The 14627-nt window shown below is 39.8% G+C and overlaps 1 protein-coding gene across 2 annotated transcripts in view; it reads right to left on the bottom strand.

Annotated features, from left to right (window-relative positions):
* Window positions 1-14627, bottom strand: part of tbc1d2b (TBC1 domain family, member 2B) — an 80596-nt gene that overhangs the window by 45194 nt on the left and 20775 nt on the right. The window contains exon 2 of one of the 2 annotated variants that reach the window (XM_052042343.1): window positions 12144-12294. In XM_052042343.1, coding sequence (XP_051898303.1) covers window positions 12144-12294 — 151 coding nt within the window. The remainder of the gene's footprint in view (window positions 1-12143; window positions 12295-14627) is intronic. The other variant, XM_052042344.1, reaches the window with a different exon arrangement.

Genomic DNA, 14627 nt, shown 5'->3' on the forward strand with positions numbered 1-14627 from the left:
CAGAGGCTGATGAATCTCCGGAATTCTCTGTCCCTGGGAGTTAAGGCCAGAACACTGGGGGTGTTTGAAGTGGAGGTAAAGAAATTTTTGAAAGAAAGATCTGGGAACTGAGGGCTATGGAGAACTGGAGTTGAGGCCTGGGGCAGATCAGCCAGAATCATATTGAATGGCAGGGCAGGCTTAAACTCTGAACTCCAGTCCATCTCTTGGGAAAGGAAGAGAAATGTGAATAGGCCAATTTGAGGGCAAACTCTGGGAAATTCCTCTCCAAACCAGATAAATGGTGAAGTTCCAGATGACAATCGTGAACTGTTTCCTTTCTGTAACTTTGGGGAGCTCGAAGAGGAGGGGCAATGCAGTGCACTTGCCAGCTCTCTGAACTTTCCTTCACATTCCAAGTGTTGCCAATGGCAACACTTTTACTGCTATGAGATACAACGTTTTCTAGAGAATTCATGCAGTAAACTGCAGAATGAATGCTCTAGCATTTTTTTTTATCATTTACAGGAATATTTTGAACAAACTTCACATTTACAATTTCTGGTCTTATTTTCAAAAATAAGACCATAAGAAACAAACTGGCCTCATTATAAATTTCTGGTTTTACTTTCAAAAGCAGGAAAATAATCTGCATAATTTCGGGTCAAACTGAAAACTCTCCTCAACAACTTTTCAAACATCTTCTTCTTCTAACTTTTTGCCAGGATAACCAACAAATACCCTCCAATTCCATAATCACAGCAATTGATGTGGCTAACCGATAATGAATGTTAGCTGAACACTTGAGGGGGCCTCAATACTAGGAATGATCATGTTCTCATCCATACCAAGTACATTTTTAGCAGAGGGTCTACAAGCAGTCAGGCACATGAATCTATCCTCATGTCCCCTTTCTTAGATCTGCTTTGTCCAACTGTAAATCCCTTGTTGTTTTAATGAGCTCAGGTAACTGAGCAGGAAAGATCATGCTTGTGGAACCCACTGGCTTCATCACTCCATTAACCCGAGATCCATTGCGAGTACTTCTACATCCTTCTCTTGAGTTTATACAGACATCAGGTCAGCTTCATCACTGCTGGTTGCCTTCCAGTTGTGGGCAGGGTCAGAGATCTGCAGCTGCTCCAGATTTTACTTTGAGATGGAACAGCTGCTCTCTCAGGCCACCCGATGGCAAAATTGCACCTGCGCTCCAGCCTGTTGCCACCAATTTGCTGGAAGCAAAGCCGAATTAGAAATGAAGGCACTGTGTTGAGAAGTGGCAAGACCGAACTCCTGCAAAGACCACGATCAACATGGAACAATACCTAATGCTTGAAACAGTAGCAAAGGGCAGCAGAGGAAATACGAATGAGCAGCAAAATGAGAAAGATTGCAACCCAACACACTGGGTCTATGAATCCACTGAGTCTATGTCATGTTGTAAAAGCTTTCTTGCTATGATTCTGAGCAGAGCAGCTCTGGGCAAATGGATTAAAATCCAGTGAGAATCAGACATGCAACCACAAATAAAAATGAGAACTGGAAATACTCAGCAGATCAGGCTGCATCTGAGGACTCAAACAGATTTTATGTTTCACGTCAATGTCCTACCACCAGTTGTGCTGAAATATAATTGATCTGAAACTCACCACACATGCTGCCTGACCCGAGTGTTTTCAGAACTTCATTTTATTTCAGGTTTCTAGCCTCTGCAGTATTTTGGTTTTGGAATAAAATGAAGCACTTTCCCCGGCTGCAGTGACCAAATCCAGAACACAAAAAAAATATTTGCACATTATCCTTCGATTTACTTGACATCAAAAATCCAATCTGCTTTTAAGTGTACCAGAGTCTGCTCCAGTGTCACAATCCTGATTACTGACCCTGTCTAAGCCAAATACTGGCAGTCCCCCGGTTACACAAGGGTTCCATTCCAGAGAACTGACCAGAGGCTAATTTCTACATAAGTCCGTATTCTATTGCTACCCATACCACAGTCTACATACACTTGCTATAATTCTTTCACTTCATCAAATATTCATCCTAACAATACCTATAATTCAACTAATGGAATATATACTGTATCCAGCCATCAATGAATACCACAAAACACTATTATTACTATCTTGAAAAATGCTTTAAAAATATATGGGAGAACCACACTGTAAATAAAATTTTAAAAAAATGCATGTAAAATCTGATTTCTGGTCATCATTAACCAGGGGAACACCTGTACTAATTTTATGAAGCACACATTGCTCATCATTGTGAATTCATGCAAATTCAATTTTATTGCAGAAGACAAAGAATGTAACTGGTGTTCAATGTCACTGAAATAACTTGTGCTACAGATAAGTTGAGCTTCTGTCACTAAGTTCAGACACAATCCAGTTGCATAACCTGGAGAAGAATTGCCACTCAGATTTCCTGACTCTATTGGATCATAGAAAAGCACCTGTCATTTAAAACTGAGGTGTGCAAAAATTAGTGAATGTCTGGAATTCTCTGCCCCCGAGCTGGAGGTGGCCAGATCATTAGATATATTTGAGGGAGAGAGAGATAAATATTTGAAAGATCAAGCAATTGAAGATGCTGGGGGACTGGCACAGAAGAGAAGTTGAGGCCAGCATAGATCAGCTATGATCATATGGAATGGTGGGGCAGGCTTGAGGGGCCGAGTGGTCTACTCCTGCTCCTATTTTGTGTTCTTGGAAACCAATTGCCCATCATGCCCATTCCAGTGAGAAAAAAAAGCTCTGCACCCTAATTTCATCCAACTCTTAGTCCACAGCCGTGCAGGTCATGGCTCTTCAAGTGCACATTTAAGTACAGATTAAATGTCTTGAAGGTTTTCGTCAACACCACTTTTTCAACTTCATTGACTCTGACCAGATATGCAAATAGACCACAGTTTGCCACATATGTTATAATATGCCAAAAACAAGCAATACAGGGAAAGGACAAGTAAAACGTGCACATCCATTGAGATAGGTACCACTTTCACTATTCTTCATCCCAGTTGTAGGTTATTTTCTCCCAGGCAGGCACTAACCACATTCCAACTTAGCTTGGTTTTCAGGTGGCTGATCCCAATCAAGGTGGCAAAAAAGATGCTGCAGTTGTCCTCAAGTGACCCTTGTGTTTTGGGAGAGTAGGGTGGAGGTGGGGAGGAACAACCTCACAACTTTCTCTTTTCTAATGCAACTCCGCTGATGTATTAGATGCAGCGTCAGTTGTTAATCCACATAAACTGATGTGAAACATCAGTTTAGACTATTCACAATAGGAATTTGGTTCCAATAATAATTTCTTTAAAAAGACAAAACAAATACTTCCGTTCCTTTCGATGTTTGATTGGTTTGGAGCTATGGTATTTTTGAACATCTGGTCTCTGTGCAGCTATTGAATTTTAAGGTTATGGACATTTTCTCAAATTAGAAACAATTGTGGCTCAAAAACTATTGTGCTGTCCCTCACTATTGTGCAGAAAGGAAATCTGGCAGATCACATGCAGTGTCAATGGGGGAGAAAAAGACTGTAACCATTATTTGTCCTATTATCCCCAGAAGGCAACCAGCACACCTGCCCTTCATTCTCCTGAGATTGGGGAGGAGGAAGGGAGGAATTGCTTTATGGAGGCAAGAGTGACTGGACCAGCCCATTTCCCTGAGAGATCAGAAGAATGAGAGATCTGAGTGAAATAACATTCTTAAGAGCCCTAATACCAGAAAACATTGCCTGTGGCAAAGGAATCTTGAACTAGAATAACACTAAGGGGAAATTAACCCTCTTAAGGGTTGATTCCTTAGAATTCCCTATGCAAGTGCTGGAGATGATTAATTTATACAAAAGCAAGACATGTCTCATTCTCAGGGAATCAAGGGATATGGGATGCTGTGGAAAAGATGAGATTAAAAGCCACATCACCAATGATAATAAATCGCTGAGGTGACTTTAAAAGACAGATCTACTTCAACTATTTCTCATGCTCCTGTTATGATCAGCTATAATCTGTCCAACTGAACATCTAACAAATTTGAGGGGTGAAAGGTTCTCATGCTCTTCTATGTCATCACACTTCACTGTATAAAGTGCTTTGAGAAATTCTTATAAAATCAGCAGTTAACGTAAATGCAAATCTTTCTTTCATTTTTATTTACAATCAGTTTAGACATTTGACTTTCATAATCTTGACCTATTATAAATTAAAACATTAGTTAGGGCACAAGATGACAAGAAAACCCAAACTCCTTCCACAAATATCTTTAGAATTGACTATTGTGCTGTTTTACAAATCATTTTCATGTTCTGTTTAATGTTAACTAGTTTATCAGAGACAGTGATTAGAAGTAACAATAGAATTGGCTATACAGGGCCTCGACCTCAGAATCTGGGTTTCATATCTATAAATTGTTAGCAACGATCTCCCTCATCTTCTGGTGCCAACAACTCTATGAAGAGAGTCTACTCAGTCAGTATAATTCTTAGTAGACCCAATACTACAACAAAAGTTACAGCAGATCAAAGTCCATTTAAAGCACAGTAATTAAGCACAGAACACTGTGTGGTAAGAGAGGACCCTACCAAAAGTACATTCAATTTTATACAATTATCGTTTACGTTAGCTTTTCTGGAATCAAGGTTTTAAAACCAAGATATTAAACAGAAAATGCAAATGTAAACTTGGCTACAATTAAAGTGCAGTCCACAATACAGAAATTTCAGTCTGTAAAAATGATGTGAATGCATCTTAACCAGTCACATGCTCTAACGCATTTCAAAACTGCAATTACCCTTAATCAAAAATTCCAATGTGGGGAATTACACATCTGCAAAAATTCCCAAGAAAGAATCAAAACAGCTCTGGCATCATCCAATAGACATTCCTGTGGTCTAGATACAGTAACAGAAACATTATTTAGGAGATTTGGCAGAACATCATGTATTAGGAAGGGAAAATGGATAAAGTGACAGAACTCTGATTATTTGATCAAGCTATGACAGGGGAAACCTCACTCAATTTGCTCCTTTTTTTCCATTGTATGCAATCCCCCTACTCCCAAATACACCATCCAAATCTTCCAGTCTTGTTTCTAATATTACTCAAAGCCCATACCAAATATTAAAAACTTGGAGAAAGGCTAGTTTAAGAAGATCAATGGAAATATTTTATGCAGTCTGCACTCTTCCCTTGCCCTGCAGCTTGGCTTAACTGAACATAAAGGTCATGTTTTTACTGCCTTCTCCTTGGTTCCCCAACACCCAGGAGATCAACACACAAAGCACTCGAAGAACTCAGCAGGTCAAGCAGCGTCTTTGGAGGGAAGTGGACAGTCGACATTTCAGGTCAAGATCCTTCATTTGGGCCTGAAACATCCAGTTCCCTCCATAGATTCTGCCTGGCCTGCTGAGTTCCTCCAGTGCTTTAATGTGTTGCTCCAGATTCCAGCATCTGCACTCTCTCATGTCTCCACTCAGAAGATCAAGCTTGGCACAGGCTAAATAAAATGAATGCCAGATTTAACTGAATGGTCGGCCAAGAGCACAAACTGAGGTTACTATTAGCATCATATATCAGACAGAATAGTCATGGAATATTTCTTTAAACTTGGATGCTCCTATAGACCGACTTCTAATAAGCTGCCTTTAACAATACAATCACTGACCTTTTAGTATCCAACTAGTAGTTTCTATATTTATTTCTCTTCTTATTTCCTTTCTTTCTCCTCTAATATACAGGAGGCAGATCTCTATACATCCAAATGATTTTGCCTGCCTCAAACCATTCAACAATACTCCATGCTATTACACACAGAATCATACATTGACTATTGCCCCTATCCGCTGAAATATTGCCTGTTAAAGACTAGTGTGCTTCAGTCTTCCCTGCATGATCACTGAAAGTATTGTCGGTCAAGTTTTTTTAGATCTATGTCCACAAACCTATAGGAGCTGTTGACATGCACCCATATTCAATAGAAAACTGTTAGTTTAAAAAAACCTCTCAGACTTGCATCATTTTGTATTTGCCACTCTGGCCAGTACATTCAGAATTTCATTCGGACATATGCAAAGAAGCTAGTTAACTCTAAACCTAACAAAAGTAACTGGAGCAGGAAAGTGCAAGATATCAATAAAGTAGATTCCAGATTGCTGTTAGGTTTGATCTACAAGTAACTCTGGCTCTTCGAACACCAGAGAGTGTAGGACTTGTATTGAAAGTATCATTATTGATATTGAATGGATGAGCCACATCTTAGTTACTATTAGAGTGAAAAAAATACATGCCAAGTTGTTATCTTTGAGGAGAATTCAACCTCCATTACCCGAAGGACTCAGACTTGCCTTTAGCAAAACTAAAGTTTGGGCACTTTTAATAAAAACTAAAATCCCTGAATTTAACAGTTTCTATTCAAGCATTCAGCCATCCAGTGTGATCTGGGCACAAATGGCACTTGTGTACTGAAAACCAAGTATGAAATTCAAAAGGTGCTTTACATTATAATCTGATCTATACCAAAAGCTTACTCAACATACTATATGATAATAAAGAGATACATGATAAAAATCTTTATTTCTGATCATTTTCAACCAACCATCGGAAGTAATGTAATTATAATTGTACAAATCAACAGATTACTTGGATAACTTGTTGAACGTGTTTCTACAAGTTAGGATCGTTTGAATACGTTATTTCCAAAAACGTCATAATTTAAAAAAAATACAACCTAAAAGGTGCAACATACAGCTTGAGTGGCATCACCCTTCTCTCAATGCTGTTCATTTAATTGCCAGATGTACATTTATTGACTGGAGTTTGACAGTCCCACAAAGGGTTCAAAACATCAATTGCAGAGTGCACAATGGTGTCAATTAATTTTAAATTTGTTATAAGACATTATCTGGAGATACAAGGTGAAGGCTGTTATGTGAAGTAAGGGCACAGATCAGCCACACCCTCAACGAATGACAAAACAGGCACAAGGGCCAAATGACCTAAATCCTGTTCACACGTTCTCTGACACAGATAGCTTTCATATTAAAGAGAAATTGAAAACAAAGACAAGGTTACTTATGTTTTTAGGTAAATCAGCTTTCATTTGCAGTTGCAAAACAGGAAATAAATTTTCATCGTTCAGAAGTGAAAGATTGGCAACGACATACATGTTCTTTTACACACTGTACAATGCCCACTGACTGTGTCTACAGAGTACGGACTTTGAGTAGGCATAGCATGGCAGGGCAGCTGTACTATGTGCAAGGTGATGGAAACTGTTACATAATCCTTGATAAACACATCTGCAATAAGTGTCTACACCTCAAGGAACTTTGGCTCAGAGTTGGAGCTGGTGTCTGAGATTTGAATGCTGCATCAGGGAGGAGGTAAGTTACCTAGATACTTCGTTTCAAGAGATCATGTATTGCAGAACTGGTCAAGAAGAGCAGGACCTTTTTAACCACAAATGAGGGGGTATGGAGATCCATAAGGTAGTACTAGAAGAGCCTCAGCCATACTAATTGCCCAACAGGTATGCAATTCTTGGAAATGGCAAATGCACTGGTTGCCATCTTCCAAAATTACACAGATTCTGGAATCTTTCAGCAATTGAGTCCTGGTGAGGCTGTTTTGGTCTCCTAGCTAAGGGAGGATATTTTTGCATTCCCTCAGTTGCAATTTAAATTCACCAGATCGATTCCTGTATTGGGAGAAATGGGAGGGGTTGTCCCACAAGGAAGGATTAAGCAGACTGAGATTAAACTTCCTAGACCTTAGAAGATGGGAGAGGCAATCTTGTTGATATATGTAAAATTCTTACAGGGTTTGACAGGGCAGGTGCAGGGGTGATGTTTCTTCCAGCTGGGGTGTCCAGGACCAGGAGTCAGTATCTCAGAATAAGGGGTTAGCCATTCAGGACTGAGATAAGGAGGAATTTCTTCACCCAGAGGGTAGTGAATCTTTGGAATTCTCTATAAGGAGCATTGTGGAGGCTCAGTCACTGAGAATATTCACAGGTGGAGACTTCTGGATATTAAGAGTGTCACGAACCACCAACAAAAGAAACACACTGAGTCATGATTCAGTGTTAAAAACTATTTTATTAATCACTACTTATAATAATACGAAAAATAGAAGTAAAAATGTTAGTATGTTAGAAATTCAAAAATGTTAAACCTTGAACATTAACCCCAAAAACTAAACTTTTCGTGTGTGTGTGTGGCAAAGTCCCAAACTCCAAGTTCAGGAATGGTTCTTAAAGTTCAGTTCCGCAAGCCATAAGGTGAAACATGAGCAAAGGCTTCTTCAACAACCACCGTTGTCTGAAGATAAGACGTAGACATAGAGAAACATAGACAGAGTAATTACGAAGTCCAAATGTTCCACGATGGAACCCAGACAACACCTCAGCGGTTACTCGGTAGTGACTTCCTCACCCCGAAAAGCATCCGACTCGTGGTCGTCCACATAAATACCTGTTTCCTTCTACAGGTCAGCAACAAAGTGAACTCCACCGGATTACTTCCAATTTCCATACAGGGATTTCAATGGTAGACACAGTTATTGTTTCTCATCCATCGATAGAGAAAACTAGCAGGCTGGTGTCTCTCTCCCTTCTCTCTCTCTCCCCCTTCTTCTGACCTCTTCAACAACGTCATTATGTCCTTTATCTTCTACTGACGTAAGCACGCCACACACACACACTCTATCTTAAAGGGACTTTCACCGAGTCCGTAACAAGAGGATCAAAGGATATGGGGTTAGTGCAAGAAAGTGGCAGTGAGGTAGTAAATCAGACATTATCTTATTGGATGAAGAGGGGCACACAAAGGGCCACACTCCTATTTCTTATGTTCTGACATTAAGATGACAAGGTATTCTGGAATGACAACTTTCCACCAACTCTTCAGCTGTGAAGTGCTCCAGTTACGCAAAACCTCTTGCCATCCTCTACAGCATTATCAGAACTACAATCATTTAAAAATGTTCTCATATTTAATTGAACGTGTTCCAATGGGATGGCAAGCCTGGATCCATAGCACTGTTTACTGAGCCACTAATGTAAAACTACTTACAGGTCCATCCCAGGTTACACAGGGTTCCATTCCTGTGAACTCTTCGTAACTCGAACAGTTTGCAAGTCAGAAATGCAACTCGGCCGCAAACCCAGTTCCCACACAGAGGAGAACGCCTGCAGTTCCACAGCTCCCAGTAAATCCATCCCGCCAATCTCCCAAACACTTGTTCGTATGTGTGGGATGTATGGGCTGGGTGTTCATAAGCTCGAGAGGACCTGTATTATGGTGGTCAGAAGCTAGGTAGTTACTTATCCAAGTGTGTAGAGCCCAGAGCACAATTATTACAGAAGGTACTACCTGCAGATAGCACACGAAAGATAATGGTCTTTATATTTATTTTGAACCTTCAGAAATCAATTTGATGGAAGTTACTCCATGACCTGCAGGCAACATCCAACCCTTGGGATGAGCCTGAGCTTGCTTTGCAACAGTGAGATCCACTACTGCCTTGTCTGGCATCCACCAGTGCTCACCATGTTAGATCCCCCGCCAGTGCACCAAGTGATGCCAGCTTTCCAATACTGACAGCTAAAGGATGGATTTTCATTTGAATGGCCCAATCAGGAGTCAGCTCTGGTTACTAGCCAGACTGAGGTTCAAGAACATGAGTGATCTTGAGGTTGTTGGCAAAGTGGAAAAGAGCACCAGAGATGTAACGAGAAACAGCAAGAAGATGGGAATGGAGCAATATGGAGCCAGTGAGAACTGTGGCACTCATACACAAATATTACTAAAAAGTACACTGGTTAAAATATATGTGGTTAAAACAAAAAGTGTTTCTTATGAGTGGCCTTCAGAAATGGCTTGCATTGTAAATCTAGCCCTCCCCACAAAACAAAAGGTTTAGAGCTGCAACAAAGAAGCATCCTTTCCATGGAGCAGTTCTATGGAAAGGGATGCTTCTTTGTTGCAGCTATAAACCTTTCTGATATGCATGTTGGGACCAGGCATTATTTGACTCAGGATCCATTACTTTCTTCTTTTAAAAAAAGGAGATAAGACAGGGGTCAAATTGACTTTTCAATTGAAAGCTACTTGCAGGCAAAATTGTACTGTCATACAATTTCACAGCCACAGTCCTAACAAAGACATCCTTGCAGGAAGGGAAAAAGAGCTTTGTTTATAGCCAAGGTCAACTGTGGTTTCAGCCAGTTTTAATATCCCCAGCACATTCAAAAACAGTCAGTCCCAGAATTCACTTTGCTTCTTATTTTATATTTGTTGGGGTGGGGGGTGCATTGAGGGGCAGTACGGATGGAAATATCAGTAGAAAGTAGAACATTTCTATGAAATTAAACGTTATTGGATATAATCATACGTACCCAGACCTACTTATTCCTCCACAACAGAGCATTTATAGGCCAATTATCAGGTAGTACAGGAAACACAACTTTAAAAAAAATAAGACAAATTGACTGGGATACCAGATCCTATCTTGGCAAGAATGTTGGCGTTATTTACTTTCCACTTCCACTTTACATTCTTCCTTTGAACAGCTGTGTGCAAAAAAAGTCGTCTTGTGCCTTTAAAAAATTTGTATATTTCCTGTTAAGAAGTAACTTCACCAAACAATATCCTCAGACTCGAAGTCACAAGCAGTCAATGGAAAGCATGAAAAAGACATGGAGGAATTCTGCAATCTTAGTAGTCTGAAGGAGAGGCATCCCAAAGGGATTGCTACCAAGAATCGCTTTGAGGATGGAAACCTCACAGTACCTTAGTTGTTAAGTTACAGAGCAGCAAGGCAAAAGAAGTTTTTTTTTATTTTAGGGATCTCCTGACACTTGCAAGTTCTGTTGAAAGTTTTGGGAAATCATATTTAAATTGATTAAATAATATGAACTGGTTACTCAAATTGATGTAGTAAGTTTTAAGTAGTCAAATTAAATCAATAACATTGGTCCAATTTAACAACAAGGCCATTAGGTATAGAAGCATAATTAGGCCATTTGGCCCATTGAGTCTGCTCTGCTATTCAATCGTGGCTGTTTTTTTTCCAATCCCCTTCTCCCTCCTTTTTCCCAATAACCCTTAATCCCCTTACCAGTCAAGAACCTAGCAATCTCTGCCTTAAATACACCTAAGGCCTCCACAGCATTCTGTGGCAACAAAGTCCACAGATTCCCCCTCTGGCTGAAGAAATTCCTACACATCTCAGTTTTAAAGGGACGTCCTTTTATTGAGGCTGTGCCTAAACTCTCCTTCTAACAGAAACATCCTCTTGACGTCTAGACTATCCAGGCCTTTCAGTATCCACTAGGTTTCAATGAGATCCCCCCTCATCTTTCTGAACTCCATCGGGTACAGGCCCAGAGATATCAAATGCTCCTCATGTGTTAAGCCTTTCATTCCTGGGATCATTCTTGTGAACTTATTCTGGACCCTCTCCAGGGCTAGTACATCTTTCCTTAGATATAGGGTCCAAAATTTATGTGAGTTCTGCCTTTGTAAAATATGCCATTTGTTATAATGAAAATCTGTGGCTACTCTAGAGTTTTCTGAATCAGTTAAGAACAGCATTTCAAAAATAAAATAAAAAACTGCAGATGGTGGAAATCTACAATAAAAGTAGAAATTACTGGAAATACTCAGGTCAGTTAGCATCTGTGGGTAGAGATTAGCTCTGTTCCTCTTTGCAAAGATGTGGCCTGACCTTCTGAGTATTTCTAGCATTTTGTGTTTTTAAGATCAGTGCTTCACTGGCTGCTTGATCATAGCCAGGCTCAACAGTAATTCTGTAGCTTTGATCTCATTACTGTGGGGATGGGGTGGGGGGGGTGGGTGGTGGTGGGTGAAAGAATTATCCAGCCATGGATTTTTGTTGCCAACCTTTACCGAAAGGCTCTTACTAGAGGTACAGGCAAGAAGCCACTTATGGAGAGCATCATAGAGTCTAGCTGACTTTTGTTTGCATCCTTCCCAGATAGCCAGTCAAAACTCACCATCATAGCTGAAAGGGCTTCTTTTAAATAAACATTTTTTTTAAGTTCCATAATGACTCTGATGTAATACAATTCACATTGAACACATAGCTCACTCGCCAGTAAGAACAAATAGCCAAACTATGTTTGGACCTTTTCAGGACTTACCAATACCTTTAGCAACTAGACCCGTAGCTGAATCTGGGAACACAGATGATGTGCGATTATCTCTTTGTCCAACAATGCAGTTATTACTAAACTCCCACCTCTTCTGTTGCAACTGCTGCAGCCAATATCTCATAACCTGTGCACTGGGAGCCTGTCACAAAGCAAAAGAAAGTCAATGCTTCTCCTTGCACAAAATAATTTTATTAGACAATTTTAATATTTATGCACCAAAGCCCCAGTTTTGAAGCCCCAACTCATGTAGATGTCTAGCCTTTTATTTTATTTATTTAATTTACAGCGTGGTAACAGGCCCTTCCAGCCCAATGAGTCCGCGCTGCCCACTTTAAACCCAAATTAACCTACCAATACGTCTTTGCAACATGGGAGGAAACCGGAGCACCCGGAGGAAACCCACGCAGACACGGGAGAACGTACAAACTCCTTACAGACGGCGACGGGAATCGAAACCCGATCACTGGCGCTGTAATAGCATCGCACTAACCGCTACGCTACCGTGCCGCCCAAAGACAGGTTTCCCATGACAAAGGTCAGTTAGTCCAGTCTGTCCAGGGATACTGTGTGACCTTGGAGACAAAGAACTGAGGGGTGCAGGGGATGCTAACATTTATCCCAATATACTTTAAATTGAGTATATAGCATTAAAAAGAATTATGACCAGAAGGCTCCTCTGTACTTCGTCTGAAATTTCACCTGCCATCTCGGATTAAAACAAACAAGATTACTGATACAACTGTACAAAATTGCTACAATTTAGAATTTAATAGCTTTTATGAAGGATGGCAATTCTAAAATCCAATGTTGAGCCATGATCTGCCAGAAGACAAAGGCTTTGAATATCTTCCAAATAATCTGGGCAAGTGAAAACCAAATCTGGGTTGAAATATTGGGGAATACTCACAGCAGTTGTGGCTGGCCGCCCTTCCACCATACAGGTCCTGAAAACCCCATAAAAACTCTCCTGCCTCATCAGACTAACCAAAGTAATAACAAAAAGTCATCAACCAAAACAGAATACTGCTTCTCTCTTCACAAATCCTGAATGATATGAGTAATTCCAGCATTTTGTTTTTAATTTCAGATTAACAGTATCTGTAGCTTGGTTTTCATTTAATCAAAATAATTGGCTAGTACAAACATAGTTATAGCTCCAGAAAACATTCACTTCAAATGGTCAAATTTTTAGCAATATAAACATTTGCAGGCTGGTAATTTAATGCTAAGTGACAGGAACTTCATTGGGTGCCTCAAACAGGTTGTCAGCCCAGTAACTTGAAGGTTATAAACAGTGTCGAGGCTAATCTTAGTGGAGACTTTTTTTTAAAAGAAAGTCCCTAAAAGGCCAAATGAAACATTTCGATAAACTACTGAAGTTCTTAAAAATTAATTTGTAAGTGAACAACCTCTTTAGAGAAGACAACTGCCCACCTCCCCCCCTGCCACCACCACAGAACAAACACAAAAAATTAAGCTTCCTTCAGTCTTCGTGCTGCTACTTGTGCTTCTATAGCAAATGTGTGAACACAGGATGTTGGTTTATCATGACCTTATCTGGTCAACAGATACGCTTATTAATATTTGTGGTTGAATCGAGTCCCTTGCTCGGTACCATTATCTGTCCCACAGACAAGTAATATTTGCCCTTAAATGTTTTGTTAATGCTTAATTTCTCAGAACTGTCATAAATGCATCAAACCAGGCATACTTATTTTACTGGGAAGGTAACAAGTGGGCATTTACTCCATACTTCAAAACCAATCTGGTAAATTGTGAAACATCCGGGATGTTTATTTTCAGGCAAGCCAAAGAAATATCACTTAAAATATGCTTAAAATGCCAGGGTCAAGAATTTACATAGAATGCTAAACAGAGAACTGGTAACCATGTACATTAAATGTTACTGAACAAAGTATAATACTGTAATAGAGCAAATAAGAAAGTTTCACATGATCAAGAACAGAAATTTTCCATTGAAATTTTAGTGAATTACAATCCTGGGAGTATGATTTCCTGAAGCTCGAAATCCTCAATTTGATAATCTGAGTTTTCCCTTGTGAGCTTGAGCTGTCTTTGAACTCACTTTGAGCTTTATTCCAGGGCAATCTAGCTCTCAGACTCATCTTTACAACAGATCTTCTGCTCTTTCAACTTCCAACATCTCAACTGCTCCCCTTGGCTAGTCTCATTACAAACTGCTCCCTTTCCAAAGGCACTGTCCAACTATAATTGCTCTTAAGATGATCTTCTGCACCAAGGGCACACATAAACAGAATAACTTTTAATCACTAATCTGAAGATGTAGCCTCTTGCACTACACTTTTAGCTTTAAAGTTTCAGAACTTTAAACAAGTTTGTGGAATAACTTTTAAGGCAAAACAAATAAAAAATTTCTGATTTTAGAGCAATCTACAACATGCCTTATTTTCTCAGACTTAAGACTGTCCATTGTGAAACAATGGAGCTCAA

The sequence above is a fragment of the Pristis pectinata genome, chromosome 32 (genome assembly GCF_009764475.1).
Source record: "Pristis pectinata isolate sPriPec2 chromosome 32, sPriPec2.1.pri, whole genome shotgun sequence".
Classification (NCBI taxonomy): Eukaryota; Metazoa; Chordata; class Chondrichthyes; order Rhinopristiformes; family Pristidae; genus Pristis; species Pristis pectinata.